This window comes from Ambystoma mexicanum, chromosome 4q, assembly GCF_040938575.1.
Source record: "Ambystoma mexicanum isolate Mex_15411 chromosome 4q, UKY_AmexF1_1, whole genome shotgun sequence".
NCBI lineage: Eukaryota > Metazoa > Chordata > Amphibia > Caudata > Ambystomatidae > Ambystoma > Ambystoma mexicanum.
The window spans coordinates 100,527,142-100,552,314 of NC_090928.1; the positions used below are offsets into that span (position 1 = coordinate 100,527,142).

A 25,173-nucleotide genomic window follows, 5' to 3' on the forward strand; every position below is an offset into this window, starting at 1 on the left:
GCTTACGACTTTCCTTGTCTGGTGGTGCTGACAGTGGTGATGATGGGTTGTCTAATTTCTTTCCAGCCGCTACTGCAATGACTGAATCTGGCTTCGTATGACCCCTTAAACAAAGCAGAGCTGAGTCAGGTGCCTTGTACTTTTCAGGCCTTGCGACTAAAGCAGGTGTGGATAAGGGTGTGGCCAGTATCTTCGACCCAGATTTCCATATGGTGTCGAGAAGCGGAATGGTGGTAACCGTTCTTCTGCATTTGTCCCTGTGCTCGTAGAGCACCGACTTCTTTTCTTCTGAAGAAACTTGTATTTTGAACAAGTCCGCAGCTTTACCAATTATAGAATGAAACAATACCAAATCGTCTGGAGGTGACGCATCACCTGGTGAGTTCTTTTTCCTGGGTTTCTCGACAATATAATCATTCCATTAACTGGGAGCATCCGGTTCCTGCGTAATCTCTGGTGATCGAGATCTATGAGGTGATGTTGGAGAGGGGACTCTTGTCGGTGAAGCACTGAGTGTTCTGCTCCTGGATCTACATGGAGGCTCAGGTGATCGTGCTCTTTTCTGCGGTCTACCCCAGGAAGGGGAGTGTCTCGGTGTGCTATGCCGAAGTAAAGCATCCCTCGGGGGGTGGTGGGGCGGGGGTTCCTTAGGTACAGAAGACCTATTCTGCCGCTCTTGGCACCTGTTAAACTCTGATGATTCTTTGCATCGATGTCATGAGCACCGGGTCATAAGGATCAGCCATGTACTCTGAATCCGGTTGCCAAGGAGGGCTGTTTTCCTTAGGAATGAGGAAATGTTGCTCACCAGGAATTTCCGTGTCCGAGAACTCCTCCTGAAGAATGACATCAGGAAGTTCCATCATCTCTTTTAAAGGGGACAGTTGTGCCCCAACTGGCTCAGGTGCAACTGTAATTGGAGACGCTGGTCCCAAAGACTTGTGAAGACTGCTCACATTTCAATGATTTATCCGCGATGTCCGCGAATGGTGTTGTGGGTTCTATTTCTATTCAGAAGACACTAAATTTTTTGTAATCCTTTGAATTTGGTTTCGCTGACAATGGTTTCGACGACAGTGGTTCCGTGGATGAAGACTTTGAAGACGGTTGACCTGTCAACGAGAGCTTCGTGGACGAGAGTTTCATGGACGAAAGCTTCGACGACGAGTGATGTGCTTCCTTCGACGCCGACTGCTTCGTGGACGATGACTTCGTCAATGAGGATTTTGTCGTGGACGATGAGGTTTGGAGTGTTGTCGTCGTTGACGGTGGTTTGGTCGACGGTGGGTCCCTGATTTTGCTGCCGCTCGTGGACTGCTTCTCCGTGGACGGCTGCCCCCCGCCCCCTAGTTTTTTAAAACACCTCCTTACCTTTGGAGGCGATTTTTTTTCTTCAGGATGACGGGTTTTCTGGTGTCCTGGGTGCAAGGGAGGCATAGAAGAAGTGGCTTCCAACTTTCTTTTAGCCTTCTGAGAGGGAGAGGAACTCTTTTCCACTGAAGAGGCCCTTCTTTTAGAAGTTTGTCTCTCAGATGGCTTGGTAGACGGGGAGAAGGTATGTATATTGAAAACATTTTATAATTAATTTTTATCACCCAGGGTTCCCAGTCTGACAGCGGGTAATATATTCAAGCATCTGAATCTATGGAAGATCCAATGCTTGAGAAACATGGCTTTTATGAATGTAATACAATAGGGCACACTCCCCAGTTCTGCATTTGACCCCAGAGCCTATCCCTGTCAATGCAGTCAAAGGCTCTGGAGTAATCTTTGAAACATACATACAGGTTGTTACCCTTACTATCAACCATGTCAGAGATAATGTGGTTCAGCATAATCATATTATCCAATGTGTTGAATCCTTGCCTAAACCAGTTTGCTGAGGTGATAAATACATTATTTTCACTCATCCATAAATTAATGATTTTCAGCAAGAGTGCAAAAGATCTTACAACTAGTGTCTGCCATGGCCAGCAAGTGATAATTACCAGGTTTAGTTCAAACTCCCTTTTTAAAAATGGGGACTACAATAGGTTTACGCCAGCTGTCAGGTATTTCCCCACTTTGCCAAATACTGGTGAACAGTTTCAAAAATAATTGTCCATTTAGCTGGATTACGTTTAACAACTGCATTAGATAGTTCATCGGGCCCAGGGGCTCTGGACAGATTCATTTGATTAAGTAGCAAAAAAAGTTCACTCCCGGACTGAGCACCATTAAATAGGCTTGATTTTAATAGTCAATCAAAGGTAGTATGCCCCCTCCATGATTACACCTGTTTTGGCTCTCCTGAGCCTTTATCAAATCAGGGCCGGAAATGATATTAAAAAATCCATATGACTGTTGTCAGACACGTAATGGTCAGATCCCCAAATACAACAATCCTTCAGCTCTGATCACACGCGTCGGCTGAGTACCTGCACTATCTGGATTTAAATAGGATAGTCCACAATTTTGGAACAGCTTTAACCATTTAATTCCATCAGTTATTTGTACAGGGGAGATGCTATTTTTCCCATCTCTGCCCAATTCTGGTGGTACCATTACATCAAATTCACCAAATAATTCTCCCCATTCATCCGCAATATACGTAGCTTTATTGCAGTAGTCATTAAAATCTCCTACTATCAAAATCTCAGAGCTGGGTGCCTCCATCATCCAACCATCGATGGTATCAGAGATCACTTTAGTCACTTCCTCCACGGGTTGCCCCCTGGATGCAAGTACACATTTATCAATAGTAGTTCTTTGAACTTTCCCAAATTTGTTACGATGGCACATAAGAAGGGCGAGTTCCCAAATGTACCCTCTAGTATTCCAGCAGATAACTACTAGCTCATGGCCCATCCCCATTTCTCAAAGTAATCCCTATCACGGATCCACATGTCCCTATCCTTTTTTCCTTGCTTAACCAAATCTTTATTCAGGCCACTATAGCTTGGTCTTTCATTATTAGACATTTTCCCATTCAACATGTGGCCCATGACTTTATTACAAATAACAGCTTTAAAGCGATCCCTCCACAGTGGCTCTGAATATGCACTTATGAGCTTCACAATGACAGGTGACGCAAACTGGACAATTCCCAATATTCCCAACTACCATATTCGGGTAGCGTCATTGTTTCAATATCTGATGTTGTTATACCAGGTAGTTGGGGGACTGTATTTAAGCATTCCAAAATCAATTTTTTCGATTTAAATAAGGGCTCTCCTCAGCTGTATTCATCTCTACGATCTTCATAGATTTGCCCAAATTCAGCACCACACCTTCACCTTCTTTTTTCCCCATACAGTTGTTGCCCAATATAATACTTGTTAATGTTACACATAGCCAATCTTTTCATTTCACCAGAATATATCTCTTTTGCCCTAGAGGAGAACGATTCCATCAGCTTATTTGCAATTATATTCACATAGCTCACTTGCTTTAATATTTGTTTCTCACCTCTTGGACTGATACTGGACCTTTCTTATCAGGTTCGCTCTCCATCCCATTTAACCATTTATCGATCAACCCATTCTCATTGCATGGGATTTGCCTATCTTCAGTCCTCTCTTTAGTGTCCACTCTCAAATCGAACAGGTTACCTTTAGTCACACATATCACATCCTTCTTTTTCACTATTTTTCCTGGACTACATTTTTTCTAAGGTGCACACTTCTACTCGTTTACTGTTCTGCTCGATATTACCGGCCATCCTAGCCACCAACAAACTCAGTTCCCCGTGTTCCTTCATGAGGTTAGAGCAGAGGCCAAACACTGCATCCAGGGTTGCCGCCATTGCCTCCAATTTGCTTGTAGTGCTCTTTGACCCCTCATGTGGCATTTTGGATCCTTCCCAAGAATCATTCTCGTCCTCTGCAATTGAATCCTCCCGTGTCATTTGCGCCAAATCTGGCGTCTCAGACAAGTTGGATCCCATTACATTATCCACGTTTCCCAGTACTTCCATGCTTCTGTCTGCCAGTGCATTCACAGACACTGCTGTAATCCCCAGCGATTGCTGCCTGAATTCATGGCACATATTTGATGGGGTGTTATTATTCACCATAGTGCTGTTATTTAGTGCAATTGAGCCTCCCTCATTCATTACCTTGCTTACCACCTCACTTTCTCTTATTTGTGGAGCCGTCATAAAGCTTGACATTTTTGGTTGCTCCATTGTTGATTTTTCATTCCCCAATTCTTTTGTACATCCAATCCTCACCAACCTTTTTTTCCTTTGGGTGCAGCTCGAGGGGGTAGGCAAATTTATGGAGGCCTCACTCCAATCTCCCTTCTTTCTTTTTATGTTCTGTGAGCAGAGTTTGGGGCCCATTATGTTTGTGGCTCAATAAGCAGCTCTTAAGTGATCCAGGGGCACGAACCAGCAAGGAAATGGATTGGACGGCTCGCTTTCCCTACAACAGGTTAAGAACAAATGGAATCTGTCAAGCTGGTCTATCAGCATTCACTTCCCCCTTTGCCCTACTCTATACCACACCCTAGCTCACCCACAAACCGCAAACAGAACTCGTGTGAGCACTCTGCTTGATGCGCACGCTCGCTGTATATATACACCGTTTACGGGTGAAAGAGGCATGGCTTCACAATCACTATAATAAAACAAACAAAAGAGGGGTGGTTTTAGTTACCAGAAAGGCCTCCGTCCTTGTGTGGACTATAGACGGCTCAACCAAGTGAAAATAAAAAAAAACGTATCCTACTCTTCTCATCAATCTAGACTGACCCATGCCCTGATTTTCACCTAACTCGACTTTCGGGGGGCCTACAACTTGGTCCGTATCAGAAGGGGCGATGAATGGAAGATGGCATTTTGCACTAGACACAGTCTATATGAATACACTGATGCCCTTTGGCCTCTGCAATGCCCCGACAACCTTCCAAAGGTTTATGAATGATCTGTTTCATGACATTGTCGATGTGTTTGTGGTTATCTACCTCAATGATATTCTGATCTACTCCCCCATCCTTGCAGGCACACATAGCACACGTCTGAGAAGTACTCACTCAGTTAAAAAAAAACAACGCCCTTTACTCTAAACCCGAGAAATGCCTTTTCCATGTCACGGCTGTGGACTTCTTGGGGTTCCACACCACCTCCGGTGGGCTTTCCATGAAAACCACTAAGGTCTGCACCGTACTCAACTTGCCTGTCCCTACGACCTTGAAGGCCTTACAGTCGTTCATTGGCTTTGCAAACTTTTATCGGCGGTTCATAGCTGGCTTCTCGGCCATGTCGCCCCTTGACTAGACTCACCAGCCCCCATAACCCGTTCGTCTGGACTTCAGTACAACAGGAGGCTTTGTTGGCACTAAAGACCGCCTTTACCACTGCACCCATACTCCAGCACCCGAATGAAGAGCTGTCACAGAGAAAGAGCTGTTAGCGGTAAAAGACGCATTCCAAACCTGGAGACACCATTTACCGGGGGCTAAGCACCAGATAACATTCTATTCCGACCATCACAACCTGCAGGACCTCGCAGCGCTGAAATGCGTTAACAGCGACAGGTATGATGGTACTTGTTCTTTTCCTCCTACGATTTCATCATACGCCATCGCCCTGGGGTCATACACGGGAAGGCAGGCGCCCTGTCACGCTTACCAGGTGGGGACTTCCTACCAGTCTTCCCTGAGACATTACTAGACAAGAAACACGTCATTTGCCTATGCACTCCTCCGGCATGTATGCTGACTGCCATCAGACAGTGGGTTTCCCTTCACCACTAGCAAGCACAGGAGTGGGACCCAGTATTTCATGACGTTTTACCATTTGTGCAAAATAAACTGTTTCTACCAAACCAAGACGTACGGATACGCACATTAGAATGGTCCCATGACACCCCCATTAATCGTCATCCAGGACAAAAACTAACACTAGCTTTACTCCAGCGTTGGTGCTGGTGGTCCACCATACATAGGGATGTGCGCGAGTATGTAAGCAACTGTTCGATTTGTGCCCAGTGCAAGCATCGCAAAGGCCATCCCTTGGGCCTGCTCCAACCCCTGCCCCTGCCGCTTAGACCATGGCATACTATCACTATAGATTTCATCAGACATGCCACAGGTACGGGGTTACGATACTATATGGGTGGTTGTGGATTTCTTCACCAAGATGGCACGCTTCATCCCCTGCGCAGGGATACCCACAGCACCTACATGAGCCGGTCTGTTTTTTCATTCCGTTGTCTGTCTTCTTGGCCTCCCCACAGTCCTCATCACAGACCGGGGCACTCAGTTTACCTCCAGGTTCTGGCGTGCCCTCACAAAAACTATTGGGCATCAATGCTCGGTTCTCCTCTTCCTACCACCTGGAGACCGACGGGCAGACAGAGTGTGTCAATCAGACACTAGAGCAATATCTACGCTGCCTGTCCCTACAGTTCCAACAGTCATGGCACCAAATGCTACATGCAGAATTTGCATACAATAATGCCCCTCATGCATCCATGGGTTTCTAACCCTTCTACGTATTGTATGGCCAGTATCCCAGGGTTTTGCCATTCCCGGACCTCCCCGCTTCACAAATGTCTGCAGCAAACGCTTGTCTTAGGGGTTTTACGGCCATCCAAGACCAGGTTATTACCCATCTTCGGGAAGTACAAACTGATGCGTCACGCTGCGGGTAAGAAACATGACCCCGTCCCTGCCTACGTTGTCAGCAACAGAGTCTGGTTGTCGACCAGGCACCTCCACATACCAGGCTGCCGGAAACTGCTTTGTTTCATAGGTCCCTAAATGGTCACCAGGATCATCAACCCCGTCGCGTATCGCTTGTTGCCCGCAGCATGGAGAATTCACCCGGTCTTCCATACCTCCCCCTCCTTAAACCCTGTCCCGCTTCCACCTGAGTGATACTGCCTCCCACACCCGTCATGCAGGGTTCTTCAGATGAATACGAGGTCAACGATATCGTTGGGTCTCGTATCTCTAAGGGGCGCCTTTTTTAATTGGTGGATTGGGTTGGTTTTGGTCCCGAAGAGAGGTCATGGGAGCCCGCTTCTAATGTCCATGCCCCGGCCCTAGTGTCCCGTTTTCACTGTAATTTTCCTTCTTGCCCACGTGGTCGTGGGCTGTTTAGGGGGGCCGGGGGTGGCTGTCTTTCACACGGCCAATCAGGGCATCTCAAACACACACCCAGAAACTCAGGGTACCTCTTCCAGACAGAGCACACACCTCTGACTACAGGATGCAGAGACGCCTTACCCAACAGCGGCATTGTGTCCAAACGGCACGTAGGTACGGTCACACAAGTAACCGGATTCGAATCGGGCCGCGTTGGTGGTTGCCATGGGGATTGTGCAGTAGACACCTCGCACGACAGCAGGGTCACGTGAAGCAGACCCGTTAACGCTGCCGTGCTTCCATGGCAACGGCTTAAATGAACGCTCGTAATTGAGTGGCGTTTGACTTCTGCGACTTTGGGATTTTTGACCTTGCTACACTTTCTTGGATTCCCATTTGCCTGACCCCTAATCACCGCGCACTCTCCTGCTGTATACCTCAAACTGCTCCTGTCCTGCATTGCCTCATGTACTGCCTTTGGAATAATTATTTTGCTATGGCGTGGTTTTTTCATGTCCTGAACTCCATTTTCTGAACTTTTCCAGGCCCATTCCCCATTTATTGATTCATTGGGATTGCTTCTGGTACCACTTTGTCCTTGGGACTGCCTTCTGGTACTGTGGTATTTGGTGACAAACCTGCAAGTGCCCTCCGACCCATTGCCAACGGGTTTCTGCTACACTTGCCTTACACCAACCTAGGGAACAAGCCTTGTACCGAATAGGGGAGACCAGCCCATCCAACTCCCTAGTTACACGTCTTCCCAGCATCCTTCTGGTAGGTGCCTTGTTATCGTGTACATTTCAGTAGAACAGTCTTTTCTGTTTGCCTTCCCTGACTGCCTGTGTTCCTTGCCGCTACCTGAGAACCCGGGGCTCCTGTTCCAGTCACCTGTGGCCCCAATAACTGGTCAGCGAGTTATCTGCAGCTCCCTGACCGGTGCTTGGGGACGGAGGTATTCCTAGTCTATGCGGCTCCCGAATTCTGACAGCCCCACAGCAAATCTCAGGTACTTCCTGTGCCTTTGCACATGGAAGTAGGCATCCTTGAGTTCTAGGGAGACCAGAACGAGCCAGTCCTGCAGGTAGCAGGCTTGGAAGGATATGGGCCAGAATAACCATCTTGAACTTGTCCTTGTGCAAATACAGATTCAAGAGCAACAGACCCAGAATGAGACGTATGCCCGTCCTTCTACAGCGCCAGAAAATAAGTGCAGCACACAACCTGTGCCTCTTTCTGAGTAGGGAACCAGATCCAATGCCCCTTTCACTAGAAGCTGACAAACTACCTTCTGCAGGAGGAGGTCTGGAGGCAAGTACTGGTTGCCGAGGGCGTAGAGCAAAGGCGATACAGCATCCCTGGTGAACTACCCGTAAGGCCCAAGCTTCGGATGTGTTAAGAATCTATACCTTGCCAAACTGCCAAAATCCTGCCCCATATACAGTATTCACCTGGGGCAACTGAGCGCACTGCGGAAGGCGACATGCCTTCTCTGGGAGCACCTCTTCCCTGATTGCTATACGGAGGATGCTGCACTTGCTTGCCTGAAGGTGCTTGTCCTCTGCCCATGTGGGCGTAGGATGTGAAGGTTCGAAAGCCCTTACTCCTGCCCTTGGGGGACGCGCACTGTAGACTTTGCAGTTGCATTTCAAGCCTGAAACATCTGGGAGGGACTCATCAGCCTATGTCTCGAAAAGATTGTTGCCATCAAACAGCATGTTCAGGAGTTTGGCTTGGATATACGGGACAAAACCCAAGGTCTTCAACCAGAAGTACTTCCTGAACAACGGTCCAGTTGCCATCGCCCTGGCCACACAGTCGGCAGTATCAGAGCCTAATTGGAGGATCTGGCGTGAAGTCTCATTGCCATCCTTTACTAGGGCTGCAAAGCCCTCCCTCATTCCACTTTCAGAGAGGTGCTGCGCAGCCTCTGAAATTGCAGACCAAAAGACACTTTGACCAAGGCACTGGAGGCATTGATTATCACAGGCCCAGGCTGCCTGAACCAAAAACCTTTCTTCCTCAGTCATCCAGTTTCTTGCTCTCCTGATCTTGGGGCAAAGAAAGGAAAGACTGGGTTTGCTGTGGCTACCTGGAATACTAGACTCTACAGGGCGGCATGAGAAGACAGGAATGGTGGATCGGAAGGGGCCGCCCTGAGCTTCTTGGCCAGATCCCTGTCTACAGTTGCGTCTGAAGTTGATTCAGACCATAATTCCTAGACTGGTGCTTCAATTTTTGTGCAACTATAGTAGGGTCTCTCACTAAACCCTCATCCAGAATCTGTCAGTTCATACTGAATCTTGGGTCTAGAAGGTGCAAAGAACACTAAGGCATCAACCACCATAGCCATCAGATATTGAAAGGCGGCCCGAGGCTTACCTGGGGTAGGAGCTGGAAACATTTCTGGTGAAGTGTCCAAACCACTAGCATCTTGTAAGTCAGCTGCAAGAGCCACCAAATCACCCTCTACTCCATAAAACCGCTTAGGGGAATCCCCAACCTCCCTGGGGCATAGGGTTCCAACACAAACGGATTAGGGGTCATCCTCCTCATCTAAAATATCACCCATTCAAAACCTAAATGCACCTCGTAGGGAACAGCGCATACTCCTGAGGAATCCTGGTGGCGGTCGGTGCCACAGAGAGTAGTCAGGGCTGGAAGACAGACATCTGAAGATGGAGCATTGTGGCCCAAGACGGCTCCTTGTTCATTTTAACCATGGCTGAGCCCAAGGGTGTACAGTTGCAGGACCTTGCAGAGTCTGTCGGCTCGTCCGAGCACCGTGGACCCCAATGGCACCGGCAGCGGAAGCTGCTGGGGCCTCGGCGAAGAGGTCAAGCATCTCAAGTCGAAAGGCCTACCATTGCTCAGGGGTGATGGAGGCAAGGGTACCTGCACTGCCTGTTTCTCAGAGGAGTCCTTAGAGCGGAGACACCTTTTCCTCCGAGAAGGAAGAAGAATGATGTTTTTAAGACCCAGCGTGGGACAGAGAACTCTCAAGGTTTTTCTTTTTCTCCTTACTGACAGGGGACAGTTCTTCAGTTTGACGCTCTGCGCTGAGAGACCTCAAACAGGTCTGTTTATCACCCTTGTCCTTCTGGAGAAAAGTGAACAGCTGCAATGCCCCTGCTCAAGAAGTGCATACCGGTGCATGAACTGGCACGACCCGTAGTCCCACAGGTCATGTTTCTCTCTAAGGCAATATAGACAGATCTTGTGATGATCTGAGGTAGACATTTGGCTCATGCAGTCAACACAGGGTTTAAAACCCTACATTTTGATGTTTTCGGCATGTCGCCAAAGGAGAAGAAAAGTAACTTCAAATGAAGCAGAGATCCTGAAGCAAGCAGAGTGTGAGGAAAAAAGGAACTAAGGTCTGAGGGTGCTGCGTCTCCATATATACTTGCCCTAACATGTCAAGTTGAAGCAGAGCAACACTGTGCCCCCTGGTGGCAGAAAGGTTTTCGAAGACCAGATGTGCTGGGAGATGGATATCAAAGACGAGGAACACATGGGAGAAAGGAATACATTAGAACCTTGCATTGACGAGTACCACCGGCCACAGTGTCTCGCCTCTCAACTCCTCCAGCTTGGTACCTTGAACTAGGAATCCCTAAATTGGGAATAATAATCTTTCACAAGGGCCTTCTGGTCCTCCCTGCACCGGTGTGTTGTCGCTGGACTTTATGGTGGTCGCCAAGAACAGCCTCAGGAAACCACTTGGCGCCTGTTGTAGAATTGCTTCTTTAGTCCCAGGGTATTGTTCACCTTACTCTCCACTGCTGGTAGCAAGCCTTATCTTCATTTATTTTTTTATCCTATGGCCATCTCATTGTCTGTTGCTTGAACTCCTGCCTTTGGGACACTTTCACAGTAGGAAACTCTTACTTTCTGGCCTACATAGGAAAACTGTTTTGCTTACCAATTACTGCATTTTCCCTTCTAGGACAGTCTATTCATTGAACTCTAAAGAACTCTTCTTAAAACCGTTTATGATTACCTGATACATTGTAGCACCTTTATTTTGCAAAGCATACTTACTGGTAATAGTGCCTTTACTTATATAAAGATGTTTGTTAAAAATATAGTTTGTCAACATGCCCCTATTCTGGCATTTGTAAAACGTGTATACTGAACCGGAGAACCATTCCTCTCCAGCTCCTGAACATTACGCCTGGGCGGCCCTGCTATACAACCACTAGAGACCCTGCTTAGATTGGGGGAATCACTAAACAATACCCAAGTCAGGAAGACATTCATAAAGACACTCACCATAGGGCTTAAAGAACATCTCCCCAAAATCTGGAGTCAAGGTCTTAGTGGCCACTGGCCAAGGCTTCAGGCCATAGCCACTTTGCAAAAGGATTCACCTTTGGCTGTGTAGAGAAACAACCCCAACACCCCCACCTAAAGCCAAGCCACACCACACAAAGAGGCCACTGTGCCCAGGGCATATCCTTTTGTCCCACTGTTCCCAGATAAGCAATGGTTCAATTACAGAACATAATAAGTTTATATGGGCAAATAAGATTACAATAAATTATGATTAGATAAAGCCTGAAAGCCAACATTGGATGAACATGGACAAGACATTTGAAAGTTTTCTGAAAGAGGCAAAGTTGATAGCCTAGTTGAATTTTTTACAATCGATTTATCACAATGGATAACAAACAATGCACACAAATTTCCGTAGCCACTTTTCCCTCTTTGCTTCCAATGAGATCATACAATTTTACTTTTAGGCAAGGTAAAAATTTGTATTGTACACTTTAACATGAATTATGTTTAAGGTCATTGTCATTCTACTCATGGTGTTCAGTTCCAAACTCATGTACATACAAATAATTCTGCCCTAAGAACTAACTATGCTGCAATAATGAAAGATATGGCTTTCATGAGATGTTAAAGGCTGAGCTGTAAGACCACCCTATAGTGTGTCAGAAGAGCATGAATATAAAATTCCCATAGAGCCTGTAAACAAAGGACTGGAGAGTTGCATGGTTCAGTATAGGTTTCTCCACGTAGAGGCACATGCCTTTTTTGATTATAAATGGGTCTCGCATTTACACTAGCCATTGACTAATGATAATGGCCTCTTAAGGAGTACAAAATGATGTGTGTATGTGGTGAACTGAGGTGGAAGAGTGACTTTTCATGCCCAGCTAGCTTGCAACTTGAAATGTTTACTGCGGTTATAAACTTCCCCACAATAGACAACATATTACAGCACTACTGTAGAGTGCACTAAAATGTATTTTGTATATTTTCTTTGACATGGACAGTCTTCATCAAAGGAATATTCTAAATAATCATTACTTTCATTAACTAGTTTACAAAGACCATAAATTAAACTTGAAATAGATTTGATCCTTGTATTGAAGACTGTAGGAAGGGTTGACATGATAAGAGACTACTAACAAAACAAGTCATCGAATAAAAAATAAATTAAAGCCTAAAAGCACTACACAGAAAACGTGTCCATCATACATGTTTTCTATAACATTACATGTTTCTCTGTGTGGGAAGAAAAAAAGCCCATGAGCACTTAGAGCTACTCAACCACTACTGGCTCTCTTTTGTGATTTGATTATTAAACGCCTTTAGATTTGGTCCTTTGACTAATTTCATTCTAACCCAAACAGCAAGTCCACCTGCTAAAAGGTGCAAAGCTTCTATTCTGGTTATACCCACTGTTCAAAATGTAACCCTTCAATTACTTCTGAAACGTTTGCACTGTATCTACAGCACACAATGGCTGTGTCATGCAATGCTAGCAGGTGATCAAAAACATGCACCAGACATGCCGTTAGCTAGATTGTTAAAGACTTAGTAGAAGCATGGCCTTGTGATTTGACTGTTTCCGAACAGAGGTGTGAAAGAAATCAGCAAAAACCTAGCCGTGGACTAGGTCTTCATGTTCCAAATGCTGGTTTGTGGTAGCAGTGCTGCAGATTAAGATGTTTCTGGAAATGTCTTAAAGTTCAGAATGTCCCAAGATTTTCTGAATCAAATCAGTCCATTATGATGCAGTAGATACTGCCAGCTTTTTCAAGTGGTCCATAAACACTTGCAGACTAACATCATCAGTCAAAATTGGAGCTCCAGATTCCTGTAATTAGAGGGAAAATGGTTGTAGTCTAGCAAGAAAAAAATCCAAATGGTTTATTAAAAAACACAACACCTACACATGCACAGATCTTTAAAAATGTAGTTGGCTAAGAGGTTAATGCAGTACTGCACAGGTGGCAGGCAATTATAATTAGCACACATGTAGAGAAGGTAGAGTGCCATATGTATAGCGTTCAGCCCTTTCCTGCTAAGTTTTTCAGTTAGGGCTCCTTTGCACCACAAATTATAGGTGCTCTAGGAAGATTGGTGAAAAAGCTACCCCTGGCAATTTTGGTTTCAACATAACAGCACAAGTGTATAATAATTTTGTTCTTGGGAAGCAATCGAGGCAGTACATTTTATTTCAATAACCTTCTAAAAAGGCCTAATGTTTCCCAGTTGAACGAAATAGAAGAACGCTAATAATGTAGCCGTGGCTATAATGCAGTTTTGAGACAAATAGATATTTAAGGTTGCTGTCCTAAAAGCAGCAAACTAAAAATCATCGGCATGGGCATAGTAGTACATGATTTTGCCGTACAGAAAAAAAAAAACATTTATGCATGTGTCAGTATTACTCATACAGCAACTAAAGTAGCTGCATGCAAAGCGGTTGCATTCCGGTCTTCCAGTAGTTGACAATAGGTTCCCCCACAGTTGAGAACCAAGTGGATGGAGCAATGAGAACACTTTAAAATTACAATTTCCCCCTAAAGGAGGGTGTGATCCATCCAGAGATAATACTCAATTAAAACCCCAGTGAGAACCCAATACCTATTACAAAAGCGCAAATCGTGCAATCAGCAAAGTCTTCTCCTCTGACCAACATTGCAGGAATCATTTTATGTTTTAGTTGGAAGCAGTTACGTAGATGCTTACCTGACCCCATGCATACAGGTTATTGTGAGTCTGGGATGGATTTACTTTAGAAAGTAGGAACCTAGCCTGCAAAAGACAAAATGTTATGATAATAGCACCAGGTTTTCAAAGCATTTTGTGAAAAACCCAAGATGTACAAAACACAGTCAAAGAAATCAACACATTATGACTTGCTCAAACAGTTAAGGCACTTTAATGAATGTTTTCCAAAAACGGTTGGAGTATTTCAGGGCAAGAGTTTTATTTAAAGAAAGTTACTTAACCATCGAAATTGCTCACCAGGGAGGTTATGTCCAAATCAACAATATTCATGTAGGTGCCTCAAATTGTTTTAAGAGGGTGTGAGCTTGTTGATCAATGCTGTACCTCTTTTGGCCATTCTACTTTTCTTAGTTTATCAACATGGTGGCAGGTCTCATACAGAGGTTGAGTGATATTTTAAATACTGACAGAGGAAACATTTTAACAGTAGCTTTCTTTCTCAGCACAATCTAGTATTATGTGAAGTCAAACTTAATTGACCAAGTTACGACTCAGTGATCCTGACATTTAGCTTTTACGTACTATTACACTGAACACTTTTCAACCCAATGGGACCACCATTCAGTGCCTTAATGGTAATGTAGTCAGTCAATTAAGACCAAGACCCACTTATCCTTTTGGATGAAGCAATAATCGAAAATCAATCTAGGCTGACCTTATACAAAAAGGTATAGTGCGCAGGGGAATCCAATCTAATTATACCACTTAATAGGACCTCAACCATCCACAACCTCGTTCAATGAGTCCCAACCTTACCAATTCATCAACCACTAGAGTTGGGGGCAAGGGAGACCAAATAACTAATTGACTACTCCCAAATACTCCTCATCCTTACCCTCTTCACCACCACCAACCTCCTGGTTGATCAGCGAATCATTGAGGTTACCTACCATTAACAAAGATCCAACTATTTATAAATCTGTCAAGTCCCCTGCAAGCAACAAATATCAGAACTTCACAAAGTCATGCCAATCAATACCCCCAACCTTGACCCTAAATCAGCAACATTCCATTAAATAATAGAGGTGGTACAGCCTTAGAGGAGACCCTCCCTGCATTGGGCCCACTAATTAAACAGACTGCGCAACGGCAGGCTAAAGTTAGATTCTGGGGATGGGCAGTGTTCGGGAGAATTCTCAAAAATTTGCTAATTCCCTTCACCTTAAAGACCCCCAGCAACTTTGCTGGATTTTGAGGCCTTTTTACCTGGAGAGAGTGCGACCCTTTTTCCCACTCTCTCATGTATTTTGATATGCGTTTTACCTTTGTGTCTTTTTGTCTAACCAACTCCATTGGCATCATCTTCTTCATTTGTGTCACACAGCACCCTCCGTGCAGTGACACAGGGAAGCCTTTCAGGTTTTCCCAAGGTTTAAATACCTTCTCTGGGATAAACCACTATTTCCCAGGGTAAGTAAAGTGAAATTGACTTTACTAGTCTTTTAAATTCCTAGACCCAGCACACCCTATATTACAATAGTGCTTGCGGGGTTACTTAGTATCCCCTGTGTCTAGATACTCATGTAGCATTCAAATGTTACCCTTTCCTCTCAGAACGGCTGGTGGCAGTGGGTTTACAACGAACTACCATGATTTTTCCCAACCGCAAACTATTCATAGCTCCGGTAACGTTAAATCGCGGGAGCCATGTTTTTCAAGATGGCGCCGAAACCTCCTTTCTTAAAACAGGTCCCAGTCTTTTTTTTCCCGCCATTTCTTTGTGAAAAGGTCCTTTTAGAGTTTCTCTGCGCGCCAAACCAGGTTTGGTCTCTTTGTTCATTCGCCTATGGCGGGCTTCAGGAGTGAAAACCGCCTCTGGCTCCAGAGTGTCTGGGATGGGCGGAAGTGTGGGAGGTGCCCGAAACTCCCTGTGCTTAGTCTCCTAGGAGACCCAAATGCACTCTGTGATGATTGGCAGGCTGACTGTCCGGCAAGGACAGGCACCCTGCTTTGTGAGTGGCAGCTAGGCTGCAATGAATGGGAGAGAACTGAATAAAAGGCAAGTCTTTTGGCTTGGAAGGCAGTCGACCACTGGACGAAGGAACCGAAGAAGAGCTTGAAGAGGACGGCTGCTGCAACTCCTGGACCGTTGGTTTGCCCGGTGAAGCCCTGCTGCAGGTACGAATCGCCAAGTTTGCACAGACAGAAGCCCTAAAAAGGACGACTTCTCCCTTTGGTCCTACCAACTCAATCAACTCCCAAGTAAGCCAGCTGGACACCCATCTCAGAGCTGGTTGACTTTCCTCAGAGTTGCTGCAGGAAACCGTAGAACCAGGGAGAGGGAAACCAGATTGTGTGTGTTGCTTGAAAGCTGGCCTAAAGCGGATGGAAGATCCTCCGGACTCCCACGACGTCGGACCGACCGACCGAGCCTGTTCCTCCTCAGCTGAGTGCAAGACCTCAGAAGCAAGGACAGTCCACCTTGAGAGCCAGGACCAGCGAAACAGCCACTGAAATTGAAGTTTGCCAGTTGCAAGCGTTTAACCATCTTAGCGCCGGAGTCCCCCAACGGCTTCCCTCTTGCCCCCACAACTGAGGCCCAGGAACAGCGAGATCTGCAGGAACAGAAGTCATCAGCTGCATCTTTTTCTTAATTGTAAGGTACTGTAAAACAAGACAGAGAACTTAGCTCTCCCGGTGAAAGTGCTTGAAACTTTTGCAACTCACAGGCCTAATTAGCTTGTGACCCAACATAGGATTCTTTTTTTTTTACAAACTCCTTCTAAGAACTTGTGCAGAGACTTTTCCGTTTACTTACCAGAACTGCTTTATCCTACCCAATTGACTTTGGCCTAGCCTACTGAATTGAATCTTCTGGTGAACTCAAAGTATTTACACTTTCTAATAATAATTGTAGCCTTTTATGATCTGATAACCTTTGCCTTTTACCCCTCTTGAAAAAATATTCGGAATGCCAACAGTAAGATATTATGTGTCCAGCACCCTTGTTACAAAGCTCACCTGTGGGTGTAGGTTGCGTCTGTGGGCCATCCCAAAAGGGTCTGGTCTGATTCAGAAAAGAGTGTACAGTATTGAAGTATATTTGTGTGTTACTATATGATTGCCTTCTAATGAATGTTTTTATAACTGACTGATAAATAAATGAATAAGTATTTATCTAAGAAACCTTGAGTGTAAGTTTATTTGAACACCTGTGATTGTAGACCTCTGTGTAACATCATTAATGCTCACATTCCCCTCTTGAGATAAGCCTGGCTGCTCAACACACTACCAAAACTGTGCAGTACAGACTTATACCAAACAAAGGTGGATTTGCTTACACCTGTAGTCATAGTTGTGTGTAGTGTTCCCAGAGGGCACTGCATACAAACTTTGCCTAACAGGCAGAGACACTCAGTCCTAGCAAAGTGAAAGCAGGTCGCCAACTCCATGTAATCTTAACCCTCTGCCGGCACACTCACACATGCTAGGTGGTTTCCCCTGTTAAAACCACCACATAAAAGGGAAGAACTGTAAACTCCTTATACTGTCAAATTAGTTTAGAAAAGGGACTACTTTGGGCCTCAGCAGAAATACGTTGTGCAAAGTTCACAATCTATGGCCAATGGAAAAAAGGATAACTGAAACCAAGGTACTCACTGGGGCCCGAACTAAGGACTGCAGCATCTTCTAATTAATGAAATTGGGCGCAAAGCTGGGGAGTGTGTATTGGGGATGGGGGAAAGGGGTAGAACCTTTTTAAAGGCATTCTAAAAATGTCACTAACACTGTGCGCAAAACAAAGGGGAAAATGCTACACAAAACAACTCCTGCAATTCATTCCCATCTAAAAGACAAGACAATACAACCCACTTGAGCATTTTAGGGGGAACTGCCCGTCCAAGGACTTGTCAAGCCATCAGTAGAACTCGAAAATGTAATCTCCATCAAGTTTTCCTAGTATTAAGCCAATGCACGGCTTAATTCATTTGAATAACAAGGTTTTTCAATAACAGAGTGTTATGGAGAATTCTCAGAAATGGGCCGATTTCCCTGCGGCACAGCTCCATTTCGGAAAACCGAGGGTACCACGGCCCTGCCATCTCTGGAGGACCCAGCCCAAAGCAAATCGCTCGCTGTATGAGGCTTGAACTGAATTAGGCCACGTACTTTATCACTGTGGCTCCACGTCCTCGACACAAGTCCAGGAGGACGGTTTGGGACTCCAGCTCTCTTTACTGCTGGCCAGACTTGACTCTTGCTACCTGCAGTGCAGCCTTTGTGTACGGCTGAGAGAACCGTTCTAAGCTCTTAGATACACCCCAGTCATGTAACATCCAAACAGAAGCAGCTCTCTCCTGTTTCGAATTACCTGAAGAATGCGACTCCAGGACACCTCCCCCACCCCAGCTGTGCCCTCTGGGACCCACCCCACAGAGTCAAAATCCAAAGGCCCAGACGAAGGCTTACCAACAAGCAGCCGAAACTTCCTTGGACAAAGCCCCAAGTTTGCTTGACTGTACACACCAACTTCAAAGGGGGCTCCTCCCCCTGGCGTACACCAATGGTTTTTGGTCCTCTGATGAATGTATTTACCCTTTCCCCCCTTTGCTTTCAGTCCTTTTAATAAACTAAAACAACCAATTACGTTTTTGAAACTAATGGACCAACGTATTTGGTTTTTCAGCCTCCAATAAAAAAAACGAAATGCTTTCTCTTTCTTTGAAAAACACGAAGAAACAAGCATAGAACTAAAAATGTTTTGGGTTGTCTACTTGATTTTACCAAGCATATGGTGGTTTTTTTGGTTGTTGAAATCCATTTGTATATAACAAATACTTCTAAATTTAGTTTTTCCTGCATGTTTTGATGTGACTCTGTAGAACATGGACAGTACTATCCCACCAATGATTTTGCAATTGGTTGTTATATATATATATTTGTTACTGTATTTATGTTCTGTATTATTTTTGCAGATTATGACTTGTATGAAGAAAAAATTGAATATATAGAAAAAAAACTGCTAATAAAATAAAGTGGTAGTTTTCGATACCGGATTAATTTTCTAGCTACATTTTTCACCTACAAGGATACTTGGCTTACTATTTGAAGCATTTTATTGAAATAGAATGAACAAAATAACTTGGGCATTCTAAAAGAAATGTAATGCCAATAATTGTATATGTGGTTGGAGCCCCCATTTTTATTCTCCACTTGTCTAGCCATCAGCAGATCTCTAAAATGTAATCTCCATCAGGTTTTCCTAGTATTAAGCCAATGCACGGCTTAAGTCATTTGAATAACAAGGTTTTTCAATAACAGAGTGTTAGGGAGAATTCTCAGAAATGGGCCAATTCCTCTCTACCTTAGAGACCCCCAGCTCTTATGCTGGACTTTAGGACTTAATTATTAACCTGGAGAGAGTGAGACCTTTTTCCCCCACTTTCTCATGTCATTTTCTGTGATTTGAACTCTGTTTCTCTTTAGGTTTTGGAGTCTGACAAACTCCATAGGCATCATCTTTTTACATTGTGACACACAGCACCTTCAGTGCAGAGGCACAGGGAAGTCTTTCAGATTTCCCAAAGGTTTAAATACCTTCTCATGGATAAACTGTTTCCAAGAGCAGTGAAGTTAAATTGACTTTACTTACATTTGTAACTTTCTAGACCCAGCACACACTATCCTACAATAGTGTGCTGGAGGGGTTACTTAGTATCCCCTTTGTCTAGCTTCTCATGTAACATTTTTATGTTACCCTTTCTACAATTAATGGCTGGTGGCAGGGGTTTACTTTTAACTACTGTTGTGTGTTTTTACCGCAGGCTGCATTCGCAGCTGCAGTATAGCACCCATTGGTTCCCATTTTGTCAAAATGGCCTGGTCTTTTTTTGCTATTTCTTGCTGGAAAGGTCCTTCTTCAGATTTACTCTGCGCACCAAACCAGGTTTGGTCCCTTTGTTCATTTTGTATTTGGCGGGATTCGCGAGTGAAGCCCATCTCTGGCTCCAGAGTATCTGGCAGGGGCAGGAAGTGAGGGAGGCGCCCAAAACTCCCGGTGCTTAATCCCCTTGGTTATGAATGCTCCCAAAGGTGATTGGCTGGCTGGCTGTCCAGCAAGGACAGCCACCCTGCTGTGCGATTGACCGCTAGGCTGGAATGAATGGGAGAAACCTGCATAAAAGGCAAGCCTTTTTGGCTTGGAAGGCAGAGTTGACCACTGGACGAAGGAATCCAAAGAACAACTTGGAAGAGACGCCTGCTGTAACTCCTGGACCATTGGTTTACCTGGTGAAGGCCTGCTTCTGTGCTGAAGCTCTGAATTTGCCTCGACTAGAGAAGCCCTCCCCTACCCCTCCACCCCCCTGGGGTGGTGGGACCAATCAACCCCAAAGTGAACTCGTCTGGACATCCTCTCGAAGCTGGCTGTACTTCCACTGCTGCTGCTGCTGCTGGAACCAAAGTGCCAGGGACAGGAACACCAGATTGGGTGCATCACTTAAGTCGGGACCGAGCTCCAGGAAGATCCTCCGGACTCCCAGGAAGCAGGACTGACCAAACCTGAGTGGTAGCCGAGAACTCCAGTTGTGCTATTTGCTGAGACGCAAGGAGCAGAGACCGCGAAGTGCCGCTGAATTGAAGTTTGCCCTTTGCTGCTGCGGACCGTCCCATTGCAGTGCAGGAGTCCCCAGAAGTCCACCCTCTTGTCCCCACGACTGAGGCCCAGGAACAACACACAGGAACAGAAGCCAGCTGGAACCATTTCTTCTAACCAAAGGTACTGTAAAACTAAGGGGACTTAACTCTTGTTGTGTAGCCTTACTTGTTCTCAGTTGAGACTTGTCTTGGTTGCTTCTGTAAAGTTGGTTGCAGCTTTACCGCCGACAAGCATCCCAGCTTGTGGGCCTACATTTGATTCTACCTTTCTACAAATACTTCTAAAACATTGTGCAAGACTTACTTACCTGCAAGAAGTGCTTCAGCTCACCTAGAATTTGAACCAATTGACATTGGCTGGCCTGGCTCACTGAATGACTCTTCTTCCCTTTGACTGTGTTTTACCTTCCTTCCAGGAAAGAATTAACTTACTTTACATTGAGGGCTCAAAAGTACTTACCTGCTTCAGAATATTTGTGTTACCTTTGTTTTATTGTAATATCCCTTTTCCGTGACACTCATCTCAGTATTGCTCTAAATGTACCAGTGATATCTTAATGTCCACAGTGTCCTAGTTATTTAAGTCCCCTGAAGTTGTAGGAAGTGTCTGTGTGCCATCCCAAATGGGTACTTGCTGATTTGGAGAAACTAAGAGTGTGTATATTGGAGTGTATTTGTATGTTACTTATTTGTTGGCCCTTCCAAAGAAGGCTTATTCAAACTGACTGCTAAATAAATTAATAACTGTTTAATCAAGAAACCTTGAGTATAAGTGTTTATTTGGATACTTGTCACTGTGAATCTGTGTAAAAACCTACTGCTCACATTGACCCCTCTTGAGATAAGCCTGGCTGCTCAACACTACCAACCTATGTAGTACAGACTTATACCAAAGGTTGGGTTCCTATTGCCAGGAGGTCAAAGTTGCTGTAGTCTCCCAAAGGACACTGCACCAAATCTTCCCTAACACAGAGGTAGCAGGAGGGACATTATCACTAATGGAGCAACAGTTGGGGAACACCAAACCCCACCTTCTTGGCCAAACCAGTCTCCTTATATTCAAAGGCAAACAATTGAAAAGCAGGAGGACACAGGAACATACCAACAGTGGCCTTACACCCACCCCCAAAACATTGCACCTATACAAGCCTGGGGGAAGGGCCGATATTTGTCTTTGTCAATTACTTCAGGACCAATCGTCCCTATGATGGACCGTGCAACAGATGAAGTAGGGACATTCAGACACTGACAAGCACCATCCACCAACTCCATGACCAAAACCGCAACACTCCTATTTTCACCCCACACCTTCCATGACTTCTGTCACACATCCCTCATCCCTAGTGTGTTGCAACAAGGTAATCTTAAAATGGTGAGAGACACAGCATTATCTAATAGGGGTGTCACGGTATTGGTTTTATGGCGGTATGATAACCTTCTTGCCAAATGACGTGGTTAGAGCGGTATAACAGGTGGAGTTAACTAATCTTAACAAATATTTTGTTAAAGGTCATAAATTGTCAGCATTTTGAAACTGGAAGCACATTTATTAGCTTATCCTCCAGGAATCTATGGCGGCTGCAGATTTGGTCTTTCATGGCGCTCACTCGATCGCCTTGAATGAAAGAGTGACTAGTGGAAGTGTTAAAATGCACATTTTGAGCAATGTGCTTGCTGCTCAGTCACAGGTCATCGCTTTGAAAAATCAGTCTCTTCCTGCATTATTTTGGAACCACATGGCATGGGCATCATGACCCCTCGCTGTGATCAGTCATAAAAGTTTGTTTTGGTAATGCTTTATCCCATTAAAGGGAGAAAAGTCACTCATGTGAGGTCTGAAAGCCCATGTCATTGTGTTTCTTTTGTCAAAATGTCAACACACACTCACCGAAAGGTTGCATATTGATCAAATCACTATAGCTTGTTTACCATCTGCCTGGTGTATTATAAAGGTCGGTTGGAGTCACCATTGACCATGTAATCCTAACAGGACAGCGTTCAGTGGGCGCTGTTGATTTCGTTCTTGATTCTTGCAATATATGTTATTTTACCTTCTTAAAGATAGTGACACAAAAACATTTTGAAAATGACAAAGTTAAAATACATATATGGCCTAAACCACCACATCACCACAGCCCCACCATTACCATTTTCCCCAGGTCTGAGTGCATTAGGACCCTTGTCATGTGAGTTGAGACAGAGGAATGCTTTCATGGGTGGTGTCACAAATCGAGGATAGACCTGAAAAATATCTCGCCCTTGCTCTGGATACTTCAAATTGAATGTAGAATCTGTTGTGCCTGCTCGAGTCCAGTGCCATATACAGAAGGTAGGTGAAGGACCAAGCGAAGCAACAACTCTAGTGCCAATGTGCAGATCTACATGGATGACAGTGGGGTGGGGCGAGGGGGGGGGAGGCAATTTATATACTAGCACAAAGCACCGACAGTCCCAGTGGTGATACAGTCTACAGAGCTAACGTTTTTTGTGGACATGCATCAGAAGGACATCGAGTTCATTCCCCCCTTTGAATTCTGGGATGTGTAGTTCCCCATCTTTGAAATTGGTGGGAAAACTACAAATCGGCTGATCTTTAACCCGACTCAACCGATCACAGAGAAAGAGCGGTCACAGCATCAAAGCTGCATTTACTAATGTGGCCTCACTTTACCTATGCTTTTGTCTGCCAAACAAGGCCCCCTTGGCAGACGCACATCCCACAGTGCAAGATCCAGACTGTGCAGCACTTGCTTACTGCAGCCTTTCCAAATCAGATTTAAAAGCTCACTTAATACCTGCAGGCCCTAAAACGGTATAAACAACACAACGGTTATTATAGTTCAATTAAACTGTTCACGGTATCTATAACGGTATACCGTTACACCCCTATTGTCTAGTGCCTCCTTCAAGAAGCCAATTACAGTCATTGCAGTAACTTGTTGCACACACAGAACCAACCTTCCTTTAAAAAATCCCTCTCTGGCTAAACACTTGAGCCAGCCACAAAAGACACATTGGGCAGTGCAAATTACAATACAGAGGAGTTATTTCCCAGGGTACACTTCAATCATACTCCACCAGCTTCTGACTCTGTTCCAGCATCCTTTCATATCAGGCAAGGATCGATATTGAGGGAAGCAGGGAGCCATTTAGCTTCTGCTTATAGCCTAGAGGAGCCTGGTTAGCTTGACACTAACACCTGCCAGCAGTTACTTTTGACCTTCCAGGCCAACTGATGCAGAACAAACGCAGACCTATGCGACTTTAACTGTTTGGTACAATCTATAAATAAACGTAGGACACATCTATAGAAAATGTAAGTCATAAGGGCTCATAATTAATGGACAAAATTATAGGGTTCCATATTATCTGCAAGTTAGATTTGTGGAACGTTATGCACTAGCCTCTCGTACCCCAGTCGCAGCTCCTGGTCAATGGCACCTAGGAGCTGCTTTTGGCACCTGGTTACCCAAACATAATTTGAATCACTGAAGGGACCACTATTTCCCTCTGCCTTCCTGCCCATCATGTTGCATGCTCTCCATCGGTGACAAAGGCAATGCAACTGAAGCTAAAGGGGATGACACCAATGAGTCAATTGAGGCATCAAACCACTTTGGTCCATTGGCAGACAGGTTCCATGGCAGAATTCTGCCACTCCCGTCCTCATATGATGAGATTTTAGAAGCAGGTGGTGAAATGTTTGAAAGAGCACCCCAGAGGGCAATGGGCTGGCAGGGGGCAGGTTTACACAAAGGCTCTCTGAACACTTTCCCAGCTTTCTTTTTCTTTGGTCTCCACCCTTGTGCCAAATTACTGGGGTGGGGAGCTTTTCTTTGGCTCACCATCCCCAAACGATATAAACCTGCTGTGTTATACTTTTGTGTGATTTGGATTTTATAATGCGCACCACTGCCATTTTCATGGTATCCAGGCGCTCCAGTGGATCTGAAAAGGAAGGAGGGCTTAGCTAGTGGGATAGAGAGGGAAGGCGCTAGAGAGCTTTGATGTGCTATTGGTAGCTTCAGTTTGGACAAACCAGCAACTTTGTGCTGGGTTCGTTTTTAGAAGGTAAAGGTTATGCAGTGTTTGTTGTAGGAACGTGTGGGGGTTGATTTGGGTGTAGTTGGTTTAGTTTTCTGTAGTGGGTTATGTTTAGTTGGGTGTTGCCGAGTGTTTTTTGTGGTGGTTATAGGTGTCCGCTGTGGTAGAAGTATGTGTGCATTTAGTTTGGTGTTTGATGGCGAGTATGCAGCATATTGTAAAGTTTTTAGTAGGGTTAGTGATGTCAGTAGTCTGTGACCTTATGTGCAGTGGTTATGTTGGTCCGGCAGCGTTCATCTATGGTGGTTTGAGTTAAAAGGCTTTATTTAGTTGGGGTATTTAGTTTTCAGTTCTTTAGGTTTCGGTTGTTTTGGGTCTTTTTCTTGTGCTGTCCGTTTCCCTTAGACAGTGTCTCAGGTTTAACTCAGT

At 45.0% G+C, this 25,173-nt stretch overlaps 1 protein-coding gene across 1 annotated transcript in view; it reads right to left on the reverse strand.

Moving 5' to 3' along the window:
- Positions 1-11,568: 11,568 nt before the first annotated feature.
- The window catches only part of SEC23B (SEC23 homolog B, COPII coat complex component), a 474,773-nt gene continuing 461,168 nt past the window's right edge, over positions 11,569-25,173 (reverse strand). Inside the window, exons 19-20 of the mRNA XM_069607535.1 lie at positions 14,062-14,127; positions 11,569-13,183 (exon numbers count right to left, since the gene is read on the reverse strand). Coding sequence (XP_069463636.1) covers positions 13,094-13,183; positions 14,062-14,127 — 156 coding nt within the window. The 3' untranslated portion in view covers positions 11,569-13,093. The remainder of the gene's footprint in view (positions 13,184-14,061; positions 14,128-25,173) is intronic.